Raw genomic sequence first — 21,950 nt, forward strand, 5'->3', positions numbered from 1 at the left:
TAGTTAAAAGTAACATAATATATAGAAACACTCGGTTGATAAGTAGCTTAAAGAACCTACCCCTTTCAGAAACACGCTTTTTATAAGTCAGCTTAAGCATCGAAAAAGATAACTTAACTGACTACGGTTATTTCTGTTTATAGCTATGTTTGTCGACAGTGTACAGTTGCAGCTGTTTGTTTAAGTGTACAGGAATCAATTCCAAAGACTCGTTACTCCACCCGACATACTAATACCCCTTATCAATGCCACTTAGACATAGAAACTCGCTATCTATGACGTGTTCCCTTTTTAAAATACACACACAGGTATCAGTGATATACTCACTTCAAAATATCAATCAAATGCTAAGAGCTCATTGGATTAAAGTGTCGGAGTTCACGACGGAAGGTAAGACACCTTATACACTCTGAACCAATAACAGATATAACTTTTCTTAGACGCCATATACTCGTAGACCAAGGAATACATCATGTCTACTTCAGTAACAGTCCGACAGACAACAACCCACACTTCCAGTGAAGTGGCTATTATTGTTCTTAACTTTGGCCATTTCAAAACTCTTTCAGGAATACTGCAAGTACTACAGACAGTAAGTAGGCTAGAAAATACTTTCGTCTTCTTGTTGATTCCTCTAAATATAATGCTTTAGTATAGAATCGAACAATATTCTTTTAGTTTTGTGTTTCTATTATTTTCTGTCTCTTAAACCTTTCCGTCTTGTTACCGTAGCTAAAAATTAAACTGTTTGATATGAGCTTGTAAGATTTTGTGAAATAACACAATCATTAATATACTAGCTTTCAAAACGAATCCTCTAACGTTTATCAAGGTCCGGCACGGCCAGGTGGATTAAGACGTTCGACTCCTAATCTGAGGGTCGCGGGTTCAAATCCCTGTCACACCAAACATGCCCGCCCTTTCAGCCGCGGGGGCGTTATAATGTGATGGTCAATCCCACTATTCGTTGGTAAAAGAGTAGCCCAAGAGTTGGTGGTGGGTAGTGATGACTAGTTGCCTTCCCTTTAGTCTTACACTGCTAAATTAGGGACGGCTAGCACAGATAGCCTTTGTGTAGATTTGCGCGAAATTCGAAAACAAATAAACGTTTATCAAGTGAACTACATATTTATTCTTTATATTACCTAGCATTAAAGTTTATTACTCGAATTTTGTCACTTATTTTTACTACAAGTAGTGTAAAATGTAATTGGTTCGTTACACCGGTAATTAATGTAAAATAATTCCACAAACGTAAACATGAATATCTCAGATTCTTACGTTATCCTGTTTAACCACAAAATCTAAATTGTCATTTCTTTCTACTACAACGTAAAACTTGGTTTGATTCGTGGCTTAGAGGAATCATGGTTTGAAACTCATTCCCACAAAACACGCTCCTTCCTCTGTGTAATCAATCTGACAATTGGTAGGCGTGGATAATGATCACCAGCTGTATTCCTCTAGTCAGTATGGTTAAATATTATCTATGTCTGTACGCAGATAGCCCTAGAATGCGTAATTTTGTGCGAAATGGACAAATTCCTGATGTGGGATGGATTGAAGTTGTATTAGTGTCAGAGGAAGAAATTTTCTGTGAAATAACTGATGTTTTATTATAATTAATATGACTTCAGTTAGATGTCGAATAACTGGTGTTTTATCGCAAATAGTCTGACATCAGTTAACTGCCAATGATTTATTCCAGGACAAATCAGCGAAACTTCATGTTATAACAACCATTATGGTAAGATTCGTCTAATATTTGTATATTAGTAACTGAATAAGCTTGTCGGTAGGTAGCACCAAACAGTGGCCGAAACGCTCTTTGATGTTCTAAATTGTGCATGTCAAACATTTCTAAATACATAGGTTTTGTTACATGACAGGTAGAAAAGTACATTACCAGTTGTAAGAAACCAACAAAAAACTTCTTAATGTATATTAGGTAAGACTAGCGCAGGTTGTCTTTGTGTGTGTTAAGTAAGACTTGCGCAGGTTATCTTAGTGTATATTATGTAAGACTAGCACAAGTTGCCTTAGTGTGGATTAGGTAAGACTAGCGCAGGTTGCCTTAGTGTATATTAGGTAAGACTAGCGCAGGTTGTCTTTGTGTGTGTTAAGTAAGACTTGCGCAGGTTATCTAAGTGTATATTATGTAAGACTAGCACAAGTTGCCTTAGTGTGGATTATGTAAAACTAGCGCAGGTTGCCTTAGTGTGGATTAGGTAAGACTAGCGCAGGTTGTCTTTGTGTAGATTATGTAAGACTGGCACAAGTTGCCTTTGTGTGGATTAGGTAAGACTAGCGCAGGTTGTTTTTGTGTGTGTTAAGTAAGACTTGCGCAGGTTATCTTAGTGTGTATTATGTAAGACTAGCACAAGTTGCCTTAGTGTATATTATGTAAGACTGGCACAAGTTGCCTTAGTGTGGATTAGGTAAGACTAGCGCAGGTTGTCTTTGTGTGCGTTAAGTAAGACTTGCGCAGGTTATCTTAGTGTATATTATGTAAGACTAGCACAAGTTGCCTTAGTGTGGATTAGGTAAGAATAGCACAGGTTGTTTGAGTGTAGATTAGGTAAGCCTAGCGCAGGTTGTCTTAGTGTAGATTAGGTAAGACTAGTGCAGGTTGTCTCAGTGTAGATTAGGTAAGATCAGCGCAGGTTGTCTTAATGTAGATTAGGTAAGACTGGCGTAGGATGTATTAGTGTAGGTTTGGTTTTGGAGCAAAGCTACACGAGGGCTATCTGCGCTAACTATCCCTAATTTAGCAGTGTAAGATAAGAGGGAAGGCAGCTAGTCATCAGTACCAACAACCAACTCGTGGGCTACTCTTTTTACCAACGAATAGTGAGATTATAAAGCCCCCACGGCTGAAAGGGCGAGCATGATTAGTGTGATGGGGATTCGAATCAGCGACTTTCGGATTGCGAGTCGAGTGCCTTAATCATCTGTAGATTTGTGCAATGTTTAGCAAATAAATAAATATTTAAACAGGTAATAATTAAAAAGAAAGCAAGCTGATGAAAAAAATGTTCTATTTAATGTTTCCTCAACCTTGGTTTATTTTTCAAATCCTCCTTTAATGTTGGACTTTGTTTAATATTTCCACAGGTAGTAGGCCTAACATGCATGTCTTTGCTTTTGAAAGCTGGTAGTATTTGTACAGTATCAGGTAGTATCGTCTTTCTGCTTCTATTATCATTTGGATATTTTGTGACTACCCTGATCATATTGGTAACATGTTTGTTATCCATGGTTTCATCCTCTGTTCTTCAGAACACACTTTTTGTAAGTATGTTGTGTCTGATATCTGTTTACATATCATTAATAACTTATCTAGGATCTTAAAATAACTAAGCATGCGATATTTGTAAATATATTATTATTTTAAATACGCTATTATTAAAACTTTTATTTATCTTAATTATAAATCTCATTTGATTAAAACGTTGAAAATATATAAAGTTTGAAATGTCTTGAACGGGTAGGGAAAGTTTATGACGAAATGGGATATCAACCATGCGCCTTAGAATCCACAGTGCAGAAACACTAACCGCGAGTCTTGCCTAGTCCTAGGGTCTACAGATAAAGTATGATAAATATTGGTTTATTTTACGGGTTTGTTTAGGGCTCTGTTGCTTGTTTCTAATACCCAGGTCACTTCTTTTTATCACTTAAAGCTTTCTCGACTACTGACTCATTCCTCTCCAAAAACTGATATTAAAAGTTGTTCACGACACCAACAACAAACACATTACACATAAAAGAAGCATGTTTCCTTGTTTTATCAGTTTCATGCAATCTTTCTCTAGGACTATATACGATAGACTTAAGTTTAGAAGTGGTGATCAAGAGGGTAGGCAGCTAGTCACAACAACAGTCGCCAACACTTGGAATACTCTTTACAAAGATATGATGAGGCTTGTTATCACATTATACCCACCCCCCACACACACACTTAAACTACTAAGACACTAGACATAATTTTCGATGCCATCAAACTGAAATTGCATATCGCGTGTCAGGTTCTAAAGTTTGATAATAGTAGTATTTAAATGTTTAGCATGAACATATCTATTTTAAAGTGTTAGACCTGTGGTGTTTTGAACCTACGTCGAACAACAACTAACATGTTAAAGTAGAGACAATACCTTCTGTCAGTCAGTAAAGTAGTTTATGCTCTTTATATTTCATTTATTTAGTTTCTTGGATACCATGGGCTGGGATTCATACTGTACTTAACTGGTGGACTTGCTTTATTAATACAAAGTACGACCGGAAGACCCCAGAAAAGAGAACTAGTAATTCCTGCAGCAGTAAGTTGACCGATAATTAATGTCTTACACTTTAATAATACAGTAAGTTGATCGATAAGTATTGTCTTACACTCTTTAATAATACAGTAAGTTGATCGATAAGTATTGTCTTACACTCTTTAATAATACAGTAAGTTGACCGATAAGTATTGTCTTACACTCTTTAATAATACAGTAAGGTGACCGATAAGTATTGTCTTACACACTTTAATAATACAGTAAGTTGACCGATAAGTATTGTCTTACGCTCTTTAATAATACAGTAAGGTGACCGATAATTAATGTTTTACACTCTTTACGAAAACGGTAAGTTGACCGATAATTAATGTCTTACACTTTAAGAATACAGTAAGTTGACCGATAATTAACGTCTTACACCGTTTAATAATACAGTAAGTTGACCGATAATTAATGTCTTACACTCTTTAAGAATACGGTAAGTTGACCGATAATTAATGTATTACACTTTAATAATACCTAAGTTGACCGATAAGTATTGTCTTACACTCTTTAACAATACAGTAAGTTGACCGATAATTAATGTCTTACACTCTTTAAGAATACGGTAAGTTGACCGATAATTAATGTCTTACACTCTTTAAGAATACGGTAAGTTGACCGATAATTAATGTCTTACACTCTTTAAGAATACGGTAAGTTGATCGATAATTAATGTCTTACACTCTTTAACAATACAGTAAGTTGACCGACAATTAATACCTTACACTGTTTAATAATACAATAAGTTGACCGATAATTAATACCTTACACTGTTTAATAATACAATAAGTTAACCGATAATTAATGTCTTACACTGTTTAATAATACAGTAACCGTAAAGATAGCTATAAAGAAAAGTGGAGAATTGTTGTTTGTTGTTTTCTGAATTAAGCACAAAACTACACAATGGGCTATCTGTGCTCTGCCCACCACGGGTGTCGAAACCCGGATTTTAGTGTTGTAAGTCCGCAAACATACCGCTGAACCATTAAGGGGCGAAAAGTGAAGAAAGTTATTAAAGCTTAAATGTGTTCATAATATCAGTCATAAAAAGTTCAAAATCGCGTATATTTACAAATTTTACCTTACTTGCTACAGTCTGCGTCAACACATTTTTATTTTATGTCTATACCGAAGATAACTGTCACCATCCCTAGTTTTCAGTTACAAACTAGTCGGAAGTACCAGCCACCATATATTTGAAAGGTTTGATTGACTATCACACATATCACACCCAAAGGTTATATAATTATGAACGGATTTTAACCCACCTCATCAGCTTCAACATCCAATGTTTTGTTTTGAATTTCGCGCAAAGATACTCGAGGGCCATCTGCGCTAATCGCCCCTAATTTAGCAGTGTAAAACTAGAGGGAAAGCAAATAGTCATCACCACTCACCACCAACTCTTGGGCTACTATTTTATCAACGAATAGTAGGATTGACCGTAACATTATAACGCCCCCACGGCTGAAAGGGCGAGCATGTTTGGTGTGACGGGGATTCGAACCCGCCACCCTCAGATTACGAATCGAGTGCCTTAACCGCTTGGCCTGAACATCCAAAGCTCTACAACAGAATCGCACCTTTAATTAAAAAGTAAAACTCACAACAAATCCAAAATAAAAGAAACTGATTACCGATGGATGAATTTCTTGTGAACTAAATGTCACTGGATGTTTAAACTTATACTCTAGAGTCTAGATACTACTAAAGTCATATTTTTCATTTTTCTTTTTGTAGGTCATGGGCTTGATCAATTGTGGTTTATATTTAACATTATTCATTGTTGCTTACAAGAAATTCAGATAAGAACGCCCAGTGATCGAACAACACGCTCCACGTTCTGAAACTTATGTCGGTGGACTCAGCAGATAGCCCGACGCGGGTTTGCTGTAAAGAAAACACACTCTGAAACTTGTGACACATTTATTCTGATTTTAATTAAGATAATGTCCAAACCATTTATCACATCCGTTTCACTTTACTTATTAGACATTTTCTGTGTCCTCAATTAGTAGACATTTGCTGTAATTTTGGTCATGTATTAGACGTGTAGATAATTAAAAACGTATTTGACAAATGTTGTTCTTGGTTATAAGACTTAGCAACTAAAGTATTACTATTTGTGTAGCGATATAAAAGACCTAACGAAGATTCAATGAACACATTCACGTTACAATAAAGTTGAAGTAAATACACAATATAAAGAAACATTGAAGGGAAGAGGAGATCTCAAGACTAGCTTACATACAGATTTGACAATGTTCTATTGTGAATAACAACTTACAAATTTCTTAGTCTTTATAGAGATTTCTATTAAAGTTTTTATTCTACAGCTAGTCACGACACTTCCTGACTTGTCATTATTGTCTATCCAATTTGCTTCAAAATTTTGTCTTACCCCAAATAGCTAAAGTTTCTTGGCGAGTTATTTTACAGACGGATGGAAGTTGGTTTGTTTTTCCACAGATAGTTATGACAGGATGAGGTTTGTCCGTTTGTTATTAAACAAGAACAGGAGAAAGTTTGCTCGTTTGTTATTCAGTAAATATGTATTATTGTTTGTTACTCAACCGACAGGTGGGGCATGCTTGTTGACCTTTGAGTCTATAGATGTGGGAGTGTATGGCACTACCTGAGGTTTAGATTATAAAGTTAGGGTTAATAATAGAATATGGGTTATAGCAATGAATATTGTTATTTATATCAAGGTAATAATGAGCTGCAAACAAAGAACTGAAGTACTTTATTCACTTTTTAACACTGAATGATTTCACTAGCAGTAACATAAACCTTAAGAAGTCTTTGTAAACTTTATGGATATGTTCATCTCTTTTATACCCATGTCATTCCAATATCAAGTTTGAAAGTGAAGATACTATGATTTTATAAACTTGTAATGACTCCTACTTGTCATGGTACGTTTGGTATACCATGAACTTGTAACGACTCCTACCTGTCATGGTATGTTCCTACATAAAAGAATCAAACAAACACATTATTTTATAAATGCAACAGAGTAAATTCACTTTTGTGAAATAATTCGATTAATTTAATAATTTAATTGTGAAGCATCTCTTCATTGTCGATGCACTGACGTCAAACATTACAAGACCTAATGCGCAGTTACATTTACAGTCATGTGAAAAAGTTAGGACACCCTATGAAAGTCTGTGTATTTTTGTAACATTTTTAGATATATAGATATCTAATCTCAATTTTAACAATACTGAGGTATTATAGGAATATAACTAAACAATTAAAACTGAAGAAAAGACTTTTCAAGATCTGTAAATGTCATTCTACAAAAATGCATATTCGAACTGAGGAAAAAGTTAGGATACCCTACCCCGTAATAGCTGGTGTTACCCCTTTGGCTGAAATAACTGCAGTGAGACGCTTCTTGTAGCCATCTACCAGTCTCTGACATTGGTCTGAAGAAAATTTGCCCCACTCCAAATTTTGTCAGTTGTGAGATGTTTGAGAGGTTTCTTGCATGTATAGCCCGTTTCAAGTCACCCCACAGCATCTCAATGGGATTAAGATCTGGGCTTTGACTCGGCCATTCCAGGACTCTCCATTTCTAAGTTTTCAGATAGTCCTTGATGGATTTATTGGTATCTTTTTGGGTCATTGTCGTGTTGCAGGGTCCAGCTCCGCTTCAGCTTTAATTTTCTTACAGATGGTCTCACATGATCCTGAAGCACCCTCTGATACACAGTAGAATTCATGGTGGATTCTATGATTGTGAGCTGTCAAGGTCCTGCTGCAGCAAAGTAGCCGCAAACCATGACACTTCCACCTCCATGCTTCACAGTTGGTATGAGGTTCTTTTCCTGAAATGCTATATTTAGTTGATGCCAAACATGTCCTCTGTTCTGGTGTCCAAATAATTCAATTTTGGACCCATCTGTCCAAAGAACATTATTCCAGAAGTTCTGGTCTTTGTCTACTTTCTCGGGCAAACTTCAGCCTGGCCTCGATATTTCTCTTAGAGAGCAAAAGTTTCCTCCCATGCAAGTTACACTTGTGCAGTCTCTTTCTGATTGTAAAGGCATGCACTTTCACATCAACAGTAGCCAGAGCCTCCTGTAGGTCCCGTGATGATATTTTAGTGGTTTTGGAGACCTCTTTTAGCATCTTACGGACTGATCTCGGGGTGAACTTGCTTGGACGACCAGACCTGGGCATGATGGCAGTTGTTTTGAAAGCCTCCACTTGTTGACTATTTTCTGGACAGTGGAATGGCTGATTTCAAACTCTTTTGCCATCTTTTTAAATCCCTTACAAGACTCATAAGCTACTACAATTTTCTTTCTGAAGGCCTCAGACAGCTCTTTTGCTGTCATTTTGAATTTATTTACAACAAAAAATACAGGACAAAAAGGCAAGACGTGAAATATAAACAAGCAAAACACATGAATATTTACAAATGGAAAAAAGAAACATGAAATATATACAAACAAAAAAACACAAGAAGCGAGAGCGGAGGCAGGGCAGCTCAGAAGCCGATCTCCACCCGACCGACCACCAGCGCACAAAGGGGCGAGACATCCGGCCGCCAGAGTTGGTAAAACGTTCCAGAACCCAGGTGCTGGTAGTCCACCTCAAGGTGGAGTAACAGCTGGTACCTGGCCCTACCCAGTATCGAAAAGTACGACACCGATGCCCGCTTAAAGACTAATTTGTTTCGAGCAAGCCAGATGACGTACTTAAAGATGGTAATGGCATACTGAAAGGAAAAGGCCAGGTGGCTGGGAACAGGGACTGGCACGTGATACAGGATGGTCTACGCCTAGAGTGGTGGGACCCGGAAAAGGCCCGCAACCCTTTCCCAGATCTCTGCAAAAATCGGACAGAGGACCAACCTGTGCAAGACAGACTCCACCTGGGTGTGACACACTGGACACAACTCAGTTGTACATGAGTTCCACAGGTAAGTACACTCCCTCACTGGCAGGATGTTATGCACCACACGCTAGTTGAAAGCCTGGAGGTAGTAATCAACATGGTGCAGGGGAACGCAGCCCCAAACAACATCCCACGGCAGAGCAGGATGGTATCGCTCAATCCTGTGGGTACATGCAGGGACCAGCAGGCGGTAGAGAGAACGGAAGTCTGTCGGTACATCAGCAGACACAGAATGACACTGCCGTAACGCAGCAACAGCGTCGATGTACCAGAAAGGAGGGTCAAAACACATAGGTGTCTGCAGGCTCAAAGGAATACCAAAGAGCCTGCACCCCGTGCCAACCAAGAATCACATGAGGTGGCAACAGGGGTGACCCTCCAAAGACAGACAGCAAAAGGAAACACACAGAAGAAGGGAAAGACACTGGATCCGGATACATGGGATGCCCAGACCACCCCTACGAGGGGGCAGCATCAAGGAGTGCTGAGACACTGCCTCAGGCTTGTCACCCCACAGGAAAGCATAGACATGGCACTCGATGGCTCGAGCAGTGCAGTCATCCCAGGTACCAGACCAAGGGGAGGATCCTCCTCTGCACCACCTTCGGCCTGTCAAACAGGTTGACAGGGCAGTAGCGGTAATTGTGCACTGTTGAACCAACGCTGAACCACCCCCTCCCAAGCAGCCCCAGAGGCCACGAGAAAACGAACCCTACAGCAGGTGATCAGGGAGGGGTCCAATCCAAACCAAACAGGAAGTCAGCAGACGAGGCCCATTTGCCAAAGCCCCACACACAAGACTTGGGAACATTCAGCTGGGCAGCGCTGGCCCGAGAGTAACGATGGACGACAGCCAGCACTGAACCTAAGGATGTGAGGTTCTCGAGGAACAGGTTCACATCGTCTGCATGCGCAACATACGTCATGCACGAACCACCCGACATATGGAGGCCACGCACCGAGATGGAGAGGTACAGATGTGAAAGCAGGCACTCGATAACCAACATGTAAAGTGTTGGGGACAACGGGCAGCCCTGACGAACCCCCTGTAAGATAGGAAAGGAGGACGTCAGGTACCCATTAACTAAAAGACTGCTCGAAGCAGTTGCGTACAAGGCTTGCACGTAGCACACAAAAACTGGAGGGAGGCCCCACCTCTCCAAAACGAACCACAGAAATCCATTGTGAACTTGATCGACAGCTTTGCTCTGATCGAGGGACACAAAGACTGCAGGGATATCCCGATCCATGATGTAATGGAACAGGTCCCTGAGATTTTGTTGGATACTTCTGCCCAGCACACCACAAGTCTGAGTGCAGTGGACCAATGAAGGCATGACTGCACCCAAATGGGCACACAGGACCTTAGAAATGATCTTTGCATCCATGTTAAGGAGAGAAATGGGACACCACGAGGAAAGATCTGCAGACTGGCTGGAATCCTTACAGATAAGTATAATTCGCCCATCCAGCATTCCTGGTGGCAGAGACCCTGCAGCCAGACAGTCGTTAAAAAGTCGGATGAAGGAGAGTCCGACGACATGACACACGTGGCTGTAAAATTCCACCTGCAGCCCATCCGGCCCAGGACACTTACCAAGCGGCATGGACCGAATGGTCGACCAACACTAACCGAAGGAGACTGGTTTCACCAGCTGTTCGTGAAAGGAAGGGTCGAGGGAGGGCAAAAACCGAGTAATGTCATCCCACGACCCCTCGTTCAAGGGCGAAGCCAAAAACAAATGGCGATAGTAGCCGAGGCACACGTCCAGAATGTCAGATGAAGATTGACCATTCTCCAACACCAGACTGGAGATATGTCGGGACTTTGCCACCTCCCGGGCTTTGCACAGCAGAACCTGGTGGCAGTTCTGGGATTGAGCGACTCGATCAGATGGAACAGCTTGGAATAATCCAAATCTATATCCCTATGTAGTGTCTCGATCTTCGAGAGGACCCAGCAATCCGTCGGTCCGCCATGAAGCAAGGCAACCAAGATGTCCTGCTTGCCCTGCAAGGCCAGGTGGCAGGCTCGCAAAAGCTGCATGCCAGCTTGCTTCAGCAAGGAGGTACAGGCCTCCTTGAGACCTACCCATCAAGACCTGGTGACGGACTTGACAGAACAGAGCCCCCAAACAAGGGCAAGCAAAGTGTCTCCAATCCCATCCTTGGAAAGGAGGGAGATGTTGAGCCTCCACACACTGGGGCCCCGATAAACGGGGACAAAATCCCGGAATGTGGCGAGAAACGCCCGATGGTCAGACACTGAAAACGAGACATCCCCAACCCGATGAACAGCAGCCCTGGCGTAGGCCAGGTGTCATATAAAACCGGTCGAGGCGGCAAGAAACACCCAGACCAGTCCAGACAGCCATAAAAACAGATCCATGCAGTGCACACCAGACATAAGAAAAGGCGAAATCTGATAGCACCACACGCAGAGACCACGTACACTGATCACCAGAAAGAAGATCACCCCAATCTTGTCAAGGGGAGGATCCAAAACTCAGTTGAAGTCGCCCCAAGGATGATATCAGCCTGTGTAACCATGAACCTCTCCAAGCCCGAGAAGAAGGAATCCCGCTCCCCAGTCCAGACAGGCACATAGACATTGAAAAGCAGAATCTTACGACCCTCAGTGACAACATCAATGTACACCACCTGCCTCTCAGCATCGCTATGCGATTCGAGGATGGTCCCAAGAAAATGCGGGTGGAAAAGGATCCCCACCCCATTCGAACATGTAGTGCCAAACGACCAGAAGGCACGGATAGGGTAACAAGAAGTAAAAGAAAAATGATTCCTCCGAGAGGCAAAATGGGTCTCCTGCAAGAAAATTGCGTCAACCGCAAAGCATTTAAACAGGGAGAATGCGTAGAATTGCTTAGCAATGCTATGCATCCCCTGGATGTTAAGTGTAAGGCAGAAAAACCCATCAACCAATCAGAGGGGAGGACTCAGCGACGCTGCTCTTCGACAAGGTCGATGGAGGCAGGGGAGCATGTACTCTCTTGAGGCTACCTGACCCCACCCCCCTCCTTGCAGCAGTGACCGTCCAACATCCGACCACTGCTACTGCACGCGTGGGACATCTGGACCGAAGTCCGGCAACATAACAGGGCTGCAAGGCCCCCACACCTCCCCACTGTCCTCACTCAATCCAGAAAGACAGGAAAGACTAGGGAAGTCCAACAAACTCATGAACGAGCTTGGTGACGGCAGCTCGTCCAATGTCGGGGTCTGCACCTCGGGGGAAGGGGCGAGAACAACCACCAACCCCAGAGCCAATGCCGAGGGTTCCTCAAAACCCCCAGCCTCAGAATCACCAGCAGTGGAAGCCAGGGGCTTCTTGGAGTCCCTGACCACCCCCACTGACCAATCCCAAAGAGAGAGGGCAGGACCCTCCTCAGAGGGACCCACCCCCACACAAACAGGGGGCCAGGACCCTCCCCAACACTTACAGGGGCAGCTGGATTTTGGGCACCCACACAGCTCCAACCCCCACACCACCCGACAGGGAGGCCAGAGCCCCCATGGAGTCGGGAGACGCCTCGGACCACCCGGGCCGACCTGGACCCCACAAGGGTCCCGTCCAAACCCGGGCCCGAAGGATAAGTGGAAGCCCTCTCAGAGGCCCCCTCCACCCGATCAGCACCACAGAGGACACAGTTTCCACGTCCTGGGTGGGCGAGACCCGGACCCCCTCAAAAGGTCATGACACACCCACCCTGGACGCTGCAGACATCGGGACAGGCGCCCCCCTCGGGGACCCCACCTACAACTGCCACAGGAGGAAGAGCAGGTGCCCCTGCCTGCTTCGCCCTTGCTTTCTTGGGCTGTGCAACCGTCGGCGGCCCCACAGCCACACGCTTCGGACATCGCGAGGGCGTGTGGCCACCACAACAAATACTACATTTAATAGCACACGCGGCATCCACGTGTCCATATGCCAGACATATCCCTCACCATGGGGTCTGGCATTCGGCCAACAAGTGGCCCTCTTCGCCACAACGGCGACACAGTCGCCACATTACCCGAAACCCGTTCACCACAATAAAGTTATGGACCAGCATTCGCATGTCCAGACACACACGCCAGTTCCCAGTGCATGCGGTCGGGCACGACTGCTGTGCCTCATGTTCTATTTTCCTGACAGTTTCATACGCCGTCAACACGTCCTTGACAACGTCATGGAGCATTTTGAGTGGGGCCGACCAGAGTGTTATCTACTTAATGTTCAGTCCAGCCGGCTCCACGAACACACGTTGGTTCCCCAAGGGAAAGTCCCCCTGGTCCAGCAAGCGAGGGGCGTGGGCAGCTGCACATACCGCCCGTTTCCAAAATGTTGCGAACATTCAGTGTTGTTACCACCGACAGCAGCGTTCAAGGCGTCAATGTTCGACGAGGGTAGCGAGGCCGCGGGCACCACAAAGCAAATAGACCGCGGCCGAACACGATACAGCACACGGTAATAAACACAACACACTCACCCGGAACTGGCACGGCAAAGAACGACACGCTGATCCACGCAAAATCCCAGAGCGAGGAAGTGGCACGAGCGAGCACTTCGATGGGAAGGAGCACACCAAACTAAATGTCTGAGGTTTAAATAGGGCAAGCCTCATTCACATTGCTGAGTGACGATCTTCTAATAACGTGCACCTGGTGTGATACACCTGTGTGTGAGTTGAGCCATTTTATGTGAGGGTGTCGTAACTATTTCCTCAGTTAGATTATGCATTTTTGTCGAATTACATTTTACAGAAGATCTTGAAAAGTCTTTTCTTCAGTTTTAATTGTTTAGTTATATTCCTATAATCTGTCAGTATTGTTAAAATTGAGATTAAATATCTATATATCCAGAAATGTTACAAAAATACACAGGCTTTCATAGGGTATCCTAATTTTTTCACATGACTGTATGTATTTATAGGTAACGTTTTCAAACATCTTCCGATACTGATATTCTAGATGAAGTGATTACAACTTGATGTACAAAAAAATGTAAACATGTATTAATCATCTTGTTTAGGTAAAGGCTACATTCTGCCATAACATTCTCTTAAAAACTTGTACCATCTTGACCCTATATCTGTAGCTACTCCCTGGGATAGAGTATTGTTTTGTTTTGTTTTCGAATTTCGCGCAAAGCTACTCGAGGGCTATCTGCGCTATCATCCCTAATTTAGCAGTGTAAGACTAGAGGGAAGGCAGCTAGTTATCACCACCCACTGCCAACTCTTTAACCAACGAATAGTGGGATTGACCATAACATTATAACGTTCCGACGGCTGTGAGGGCGAGCATGTTTAGTGCGACTGGGATTCGAACCCGCGACCATCGGATTACGAGTCGAACGCTTTAACACACTTGGCCATGCCGGGCCCCGGGATAGAGTAAATTCATTTCAAGTGGTGATACAAATATATGTACAAATTAGTACGAGTTTGAAAGCTTTCTTTCTTACACGTATTACTTGTAGTATTCATTGGTGAAAGTAATCTTAAGAACTGTCAGATATCATACTAGGACTGTGGTCTGTCCGACTTGAAAGTGTCAAACAGTTATTACACTGTTTTCTACTTGATCACTACTCTTTTCTGACATAACAATATCCTAACTTTATATCCCAACAGCCAATGACAAGTTTTGGCAGGAAAATAAAAAAGGTCGATAAACAAAAGCCCCAAACCCTATAAAACCTGGTTTTATAGATACTTGATTCCCATTTTTGCTGTATGCATGTCAGTACCGCACGTAACAGTTCTAGAACCTGGTTTTATAGAAACTTGATTCCCATTTTTTGCTGTGTTCATGTCAGAACTGCACGTAACAGCTCCAGAACCTGGTTTTATAGAAACTTGATTCCCATTTTTGCTGTGTTCATGTCAGTACAACACATAACAGTTCTAGAACCTGGTTTTATAGATACTTGATTCCCATTTTTACTGTGTTCATGTCATTACCCCACGTAACAGTTCTAGAACCTGGTTTGAGACATCAATAAACTTGTAACTACAGACATTAATGTCTAATTTTGAGCAACATATGATAGTAACCTAATGATAAAAAAAAAATATAATTTCCTGGAGTATTTACTGAAATATTTCAAACACAAACGACCTGATCCAAGTATCCAACAGGTTGAACAGCAACAAACTTTGGAACTTCGATTTTACAACCTATACATCAAGCCACCAGTAACTGATACGAAAAATACGTCACGACAGTTGTTTCCCCAGCCCTATAAAGAAAAATATCCGTCACAACAAATGTTTTACCAGATATCCATATCATGAAAATTATCCATCCAAACAACTGCCCAAGTCTACATCATGAAAACTATTCACTCTATCATGACCCAGCATGGCCAGGTGGATTAAGACGTCGCGGGTTCGAACCCCAGTCGCACCAAACATGCTTGCCCTTTTAGCCGTAGGAGCGTCATGATGTGACGGTCAATCCCACCATTCACTGGTAAAAGAGTAGCCCAAGAATTGGTGGTGGGTGGTGATGACTAGCTGCCTTCCCTCTAGTCTTATGCTGTTAAATTAAGGACGGCTAGTGCAGATTGTCCTCGAGTAGCTTTGTGCGAAATTCAAAAAACAAAAACATCATTCTATCAAACAGTTTAACAAGTTTATATCATGAAAACTATCCATTCCAACAATCTGTTGACCAAGTCTACATCGTAAAATCCTACCACTCTAAAAAACAGTTGACCAGAGATATAAAATTGAAAACCAGTAGATATGGTTCCTCAACTAATCAATCTGCCAGATTTTGCTCCCACATTTCTAAGCTTGGCGACAGGGTAATCTAAAACTTTCTATTGATTCAGTAACCTACCAACAGGTGGTGTGTTTGCTAGAACATGTAAACCCTACTACAATTTAGATTATCATTAGAATATTTTTGTGTTCAACATATAGTGAAAACCACCAAAATACAACCATAAACACATCAGATATTGTGTTGAGTATCATTAAGCGCTGATGTTCCAACAATGTTAGAGATGGAGTCTTTGTACAAGGAAGGTAAGCGGGAAGCAATTAAACTCATCCAATTTTCAGTAGCGTTTTGATGAGAATTCCACATTATTATCTCAAATTTAAACACATAAATTCACAAAAATTTTATATCCTTTCAGTGACTTTATGATTTAGTATATTACAGATACTTAAGGAATTACAACGTAACAGTCAATTTTACAATAATAATCTTACTGAAGTTCCATATACATTAATAAAGAAACCATTATGTAAATAGGAACAACATACATGATAATTATACAGGAAGAAATTTACAAGACAAGTTGGGTGCCATCTACACTAAATATAAATATTTTGAACCATAATTTATACCAAGTTTTATTATTTTATAATAAAGAATAAAAACAATATCTAACTAGTATAAAAATATTTATTGAAAAGAAACACAACATTTTCTTCTGAGGAATAACCAGCTGAAATTAGACCAAAAACACAGAAATAACTCCACCAGTAGAGGACACTTGAAAGAAAAAAATCACATTTTATTTTCAGTAATTTTTTTACACAGAAATCATGTTATTAAATTCTGTAGATTTCAAATATGAGATTCATACAATCATTACTGCAAGTTCTAGAGGTGGGCTCTCTCTTCACTAAATAGTTCACATTTTCGTACATACAAATACTCTGTTTTGTAAATTATTAATTCCTGGGAATTTTTATACGACTCCACAGACAGAAATCTAGATCATTATCCAATAATGCAATATTTTTGTATGTATAAAATCATTCTCTATTGTCTTTAAAGTGGTAATATTGAAAAATAAACATCGAGATCATATCAACTGATCTCTAACACTACATTATCATCCTTCATGGACGACTCTTTACAAAATGGACTGAAGAACCTAAACCTGACTTTAATTCCACAATCACACAAAAAAACAAGGCTAAAGAATTACCAAACCTAACTTCAATTCAACATCACAATAAAGAAAGCCCTGGATTTCAAGCCTTGTAGATTACTATTAAATCCTTCTGATACATCTATAAAAATACAAAATGAGCAGGAGGTGCACTGTTGTGTTACAAAATTACAAAAATATTGATATGTCTTCTATTAATCTTGTTAACTTAGTATGGGCAGAGTAAACAAAAAATAAGGCACTTATCTATTTGCCATAATGTAAATGGTATATAGAAAAAACGAGAATAATTTTTAAACAATAATTAATTGTAAACTTTATATCATCTTTATATGATTAACAATTTCTTTTCTGGTCCTCATCACTCAGAAACTTTAAAGGTGCTTCTAGATTAGTGGCCAAGAGTTATAAGAATTCCTTTTAAATGAGTACCTTAAATAATGTATAACAGCTAGAATTTCAAGCAAAGCAACTAATGGGGTACCTGTTCTAGCTATCCCTAAATTTGAATCATTAGACTAGAAGGAATGAAGCTAGTCATGAACAGCAAACACTCTTATCAAATACTGACATTTGTCTGTATCACTTAGTCACACACATCTCAAAATAACAATTATACACCAAGGAGTGAGCCACTGACTTTCAGATTCAGTCTGTCAAACTAACCAGTAGTAAATGATCCACTCAACAACTAGATAAACTAGTAGAAAGAAATAATACACAATTACAATCCAAAACATATCAATAGTATTGATGATGAACCCACTGTGACAACTGTCCACTAGGAAAATAAGAATGTTAACTTCCTCTAACACCTGAACAGAAATACTTTAAACAACATAATTATGCATTATACATCACATTCTCTTAACCAGATAGATATTTGATTTTTTTCAAGTCTTTAAGATTACAGAAACAAATGCTTCAAATTTTAAAAAATTTAGAACTGAAAGGCTTTTAGTTTCACTACCTGAAGTTGGTTATGCATTTCAGATTTAAATTTAATAAATAACAGTTGCTATAGCCTCAACTGATTTAAGTCCACAAAACACAATGCATTCATTAAAGTGGACAACCTGTTTAGTGAATTGGTAACCAGATAGAATGGAATGAAACATCACATTCAGTTGACCAGAGCAAACTGCCCACTTCAACCGGTCACACCTGTCAACCAGATAGAATGGAATGAAACATCACATTCAGTTGACCAGAGCAAACTGCCCACTTCAACTGGTCACACCTGTCAACCAGATAGAATGGAATGAAACATCACATTCAGTTGACCAGAGCAAACTGCCCACTTCAACTGGTCACACCTGTCAACCAGATAGAATGGAATGAAACATCACATTCAGTTGACCAGAGCAAACTGCCCACTTCAACTGGTCACACCTGTCAACCAGATAGAATGGAAGCAAACTGCCCACTTCAACTGTCAGTTGACCACTTCAACTGGTCACACCTGTCAACCAGATAGAATGGAATGAAACATCACATTCAGTTGACCAGAGCAAACTGCCCACTTCAACCGGTCACACCTGTCAAACTCATCTTTTTTTGTAATTATAGTATACGGCCATTGTTATAAAAAATGTTTTAATCACATTTTAATTGACAAAAAAACAAATCTTCATCGGTGATTTTAGACCATCTTTAAAAGACAGACACCACTATATGAAAAATATATATATCTAGTACAAAAACATTTACATCTCCCAATTAAAGAGACTTCATGATCCATAACATTCTTCTTCTGTTAAAGAATCACACATTGGCTATACTAAAACAGAGATGAACTGAAGTGGCTGAGAGTGTGTATTGGTAATTTAACCTCTTGTATCACTAAGGTTGCAGCATATTCCCCTGTGGTGATGGTAACTGTTCTTTATATTTTTACTAGCCTTTTCTCCCTACAGTTAACTAGTATTTAAACTGGTTCAAAAGAATATCACACTATGTTACACAAATTTTGTTCCTGGATAGTATGTGATATTTCTTAATTGCTTATGTTGTAAAAGTACAGAAAATGGCCATTGTTCTCTTCAAACTTTACTTTTGTGACCTGGATAATGAAATTTAGAAATTAACCTATTTTCTACGTGAAAACAGGTAAATTTGCACATTTTCATTTACATAAGGTTTGAATAAAACAATATATGAATCAAGATTTACATGTATTTATACTAAAGTTATACAAAAATATTTAGAAGTGAGTACTTTTTCGAGATTTACGACTGTAATGTAAATCACTTTCACATATTAGCCCCCAAATATAGTCTCCCATCATGTTTTCGTTATATGCTCACAGGTCACAAAAGCAAAGTTTGAAGAGAAAAATAAGTCTTTTCCATTTACTCTAGGTATAAGCAATTGGGAAATAACACTTTCTGCCCAGGAACAAAAAAAAGTAAAAATTTGTTACATAGTGTTATCCATATTAATATATTATTCTTGTTTACTCTATATGGCTAGTAAAAGAGAACCAAAACACTACACATGTGATTTAGAGATCACAACTGTAAGAACTTTAGTTTTCAACTTATCCTTGTTTTGAGTTTCTGATGTAGGAAAGAATTTTCCATAACTAGGCTAACCAAACAATGGTGTTTCTTCTTATGTGAACAAATAGAACAGACTAAAATTTTTTAAACTAAAATGATTCTATCAATGCACTTGTACCAACAGTTATTGCCAAAAACCACTATCATTACATAAATAATTTTTGCATTACAGAGATACAATGAAGTTTGAATGCATTTTTCTATTCATTAATAAGTCTTATACTTCTAATAATAATCTGATTTGTTTTCATCAAGTCATGTATGAGACTTGACAGACTGAGTTGTTATATGGGTTAAAAGATGTGTGTATAAACATGTGACAAACATTCTCACAACCACTTAACCCAAGTAACTACAGCTGTGAAGCTACTCTCCCTTTATTACATGTAACTTGAAATTATGTTTTTAAAGGCAAAAGTTGGTGTAGTATGTGTTAAATCACAGATGGAATTAGTTACCATTATCTAATTTTAAAGCATAAGATTATGAACAGAAAGCAACACACAAACACACACACACATGTAAACACAGAAAAAAATTAAATATACAATTCAGATATAAAAACATAAAAATCATCATCAAAGAATAACAGAAACATGTGGTGGAAGCTGCTGTCTATCCAGGCCTGCACATCCACTGAATAAACCAAGATCCATGTGTGAGAAACATGTGATGGAAGCTGCTCTATCCAGGCCTGCACATCCACTGAATAAACCAAGATCCCTGTGTGAATGGAATATATTTCAATAAAGTACAGACACTTAGGCATGTAAAAGCACTAAAATGTAACTAAAACCACTGAAGGCTGACCACAGTTCCTAATGTATACAGAGACCACTGGATCAATTGTGCCATGAGACTTCTTGATCTGAACTTAAATAACTCTTAAAAGTCGTGACAGTAAAAGGAATTGACCTGGTCACTCACTGATAGCAATAAATAGCACAGTTGTTTTTTCTACCAACTACAAGTACAGTTACATCACTCAACTGCAAACCCACAGGTCTCTTCTACAGCTTGGGTTAGTTTTTCATAGAGCTTGTTGTATGACTCGTAAGGTGGGATGTCAATCCTGTTAAAGCTGTAAAAAAACAAAAAGAAAAACAGAAAACATGATATCTGAATGCACGTAAGCTTCAGATAACCTACAGTACAATGGTCATTTATTTTACACTGATAGTTATGAAAATATACATACAGTTAAACACTGTAAGAAATACAAAAAGAGGAAACAACCTTCAAGGAAAAAGTCAAGTTCATACTTGGTCCTTTACTAGAGTAAGATGAAGTAATGAGCTATACAGCCTCAAAAATCAACTTCACTGCTGCTTGATTAAATGCAAGTAAAACCCTACAACATAATGATAAACTTCAAGATTTTAATCAAGATCACTGGTACTGAATTACTGTCAGAAGACACAACAACTTTCAAGTCTAGCATGCAAGTGTTCTACACTCTTACTGCCATACAGCTACTGTATTTTAACTAAATAGGTTGATTTTTTTCACCACTGTAGTCAAATAACTTCTGACAGAGGGTTAATTCTTACTGAGTAAATTATTTATGGTGAACAAAATGTATTTACAGAACAATGCATGCTTTTATAGTCCTCTCTTAAAAGGTACAGTTAAGTAATATTTTAAATTTAAAATATGAAAAACACCATATTCATGCCTGTATTAAACAATTACTAAACTAGAAAAATCATGTTTCAAAGCATTTATATTATTTAATATTAACCATATAATATACACATGTATATAATTCATTACAATAAGCCCTGGGTATCAGAAGTCTTTTGTTTAGTTTTATTAATTATTCTATTCATATATGATTCATTACAACATACCCTGGATATCATGAGTCTTTTGTCTAGTTTTATTAATTATTCTATTCATATATGATTCATTACAACATACCCTGGATATCAGGAGTCTTTTGTCTAGTTTTATTAATTATTCTATTCATATATGATTCATTACAACATACCCTGGATATCATGAGTCTTTTGTCTAGTTTTATTAATTATTCTATTCATATATGATTCATTACAACATACCCTGGATATCAGGAGTCTTTTGTCTAGTTTTATTAATTATTCTATTCATATATGATTCATTACAACATACCCTGGATATCATGAGTCTTTTGTCTAGTTTTATTAATTATTCTATTCATATATGATTCATTACAACATACCCTGGATATCAGGAGTCTTTTGTTTAGTTTTATTAATT

General features: G+C 39.3%; 2 protein-coding genes across 8 annotated transcripts in view; one reads left to right on the top strand and one right to left on the bottom strand.

Annotated features, from left to right (window-relative positions):
• The first annotated feature begins 329 nt into the window (after window positions 1–329).
• On the top strand, window positions 330–6,402 carry LOC143255055 (uncharacterized). Of its 3 annotated transcripts, XM_076510098.1 has the most exons (4): window positions 337–592; window positions 3,115–3,291; window positions 4,206–4,319; window positions 6,063–6,402. In XM_076510098.1, the coding sequence occupies exons 1-4, from the start codon at window positions 473–475 to the stop codon at window positions 6,129–6,131; spliced, it is 480 nt and encodes a 159-aa protein (XP_076366213.1). In that variant the 5' UTR covers window positions 337–472; the 3' UTR covers window positions 6,132–6,402. The 3 variants fall into 3 exon arrangements, with proteins under 3 accessions (XP_076366214.1, XP_076366213.1, XP_076366215.1); XM_076510099.1 differs by lacking the exon at window positions 3,115–3,291 and having other exon boundaries at window positions 330–390; XM_076510100.1 differs by lacking the exon at window positions 3,115–3,291 and having other exon boundaries at window positions 340–592.
• A 10,344-nt stretch (window positions 6,403–16,746) lies between these two features.
• Window positions 16,747–21,950, bottom strand: part of LOC143255056 (E3 ubiquitin-protein ligase SMURF2-like) — a 61,861-nt gene continuing 56,657 nt past the window's right edge. For 3 of the 5 annotated variants that reach the window (XM_076510103.1, XM_076510101.1, XM_076510105.1), the window contains 2 exons: window positions 18,614–20,435; window positions 16,747–18,543 (listed from right to left, as the gene is read on the bottom strand). In XM_076510103.1, the coding sequence (XP_076366218.1) occupies window positions 20,291–20,435 (145 nt within the window). In that variant the 3' untranslated portion in view covers window positions 16,747–18,543; window positions 18,614–20,290. Of the gene's footprint in view, window positions 18,544–18,613; window positions 20,794–21,950 lie in introns of all 5 variants that reach the window. The other 2 variants (XM_076510104.1, XM_076510102.1) reach the window with 1 other exon arrangement.

Source organism: Tachypleus tridentatus, chromosome 7 (assembly GCF_004210375.1).
Source record: "Tachypleus tridentatus isolate NWPU-2018 chromosome 7, ASM421037v1, whole genome shotgun sequence".
In the NCBI taxonomy this organism is placed as follows: domain Eukaryota; kingdom Metazoa; phylum Arthropoda; class Merostomata; order Xiphosura; family Limulidae; genus Tachypleus; species Tachypleus tridentatus.

What these genes read in the sequence shown, in the direction of transcription:
- LOC143255055 (XM_076510098.1), top strand. Translation starts at nt 473, where the DNA reads ATGTCTACTTCAGTAACAGTCCGACAGACAACAACCCACACTTCCAGT. An exon ending in TACTGCAAGTACTACAGACA is followed by an intron (nt 593 to 3,114) that starts GTAAGTAGGCTA and finishes ATATTTCCACAG; the next exon opens with GTAGTAGGCCTAACATGCAT. An exon ending in TTCTTCAGAACACACTTTTT is followed by an intron (nt 3,292 to 4,205) that starts GTAAGTATGTTG and finishes TCATTTATTTAG; the next exon opens with TTTCTTGGATACCATGGGCT.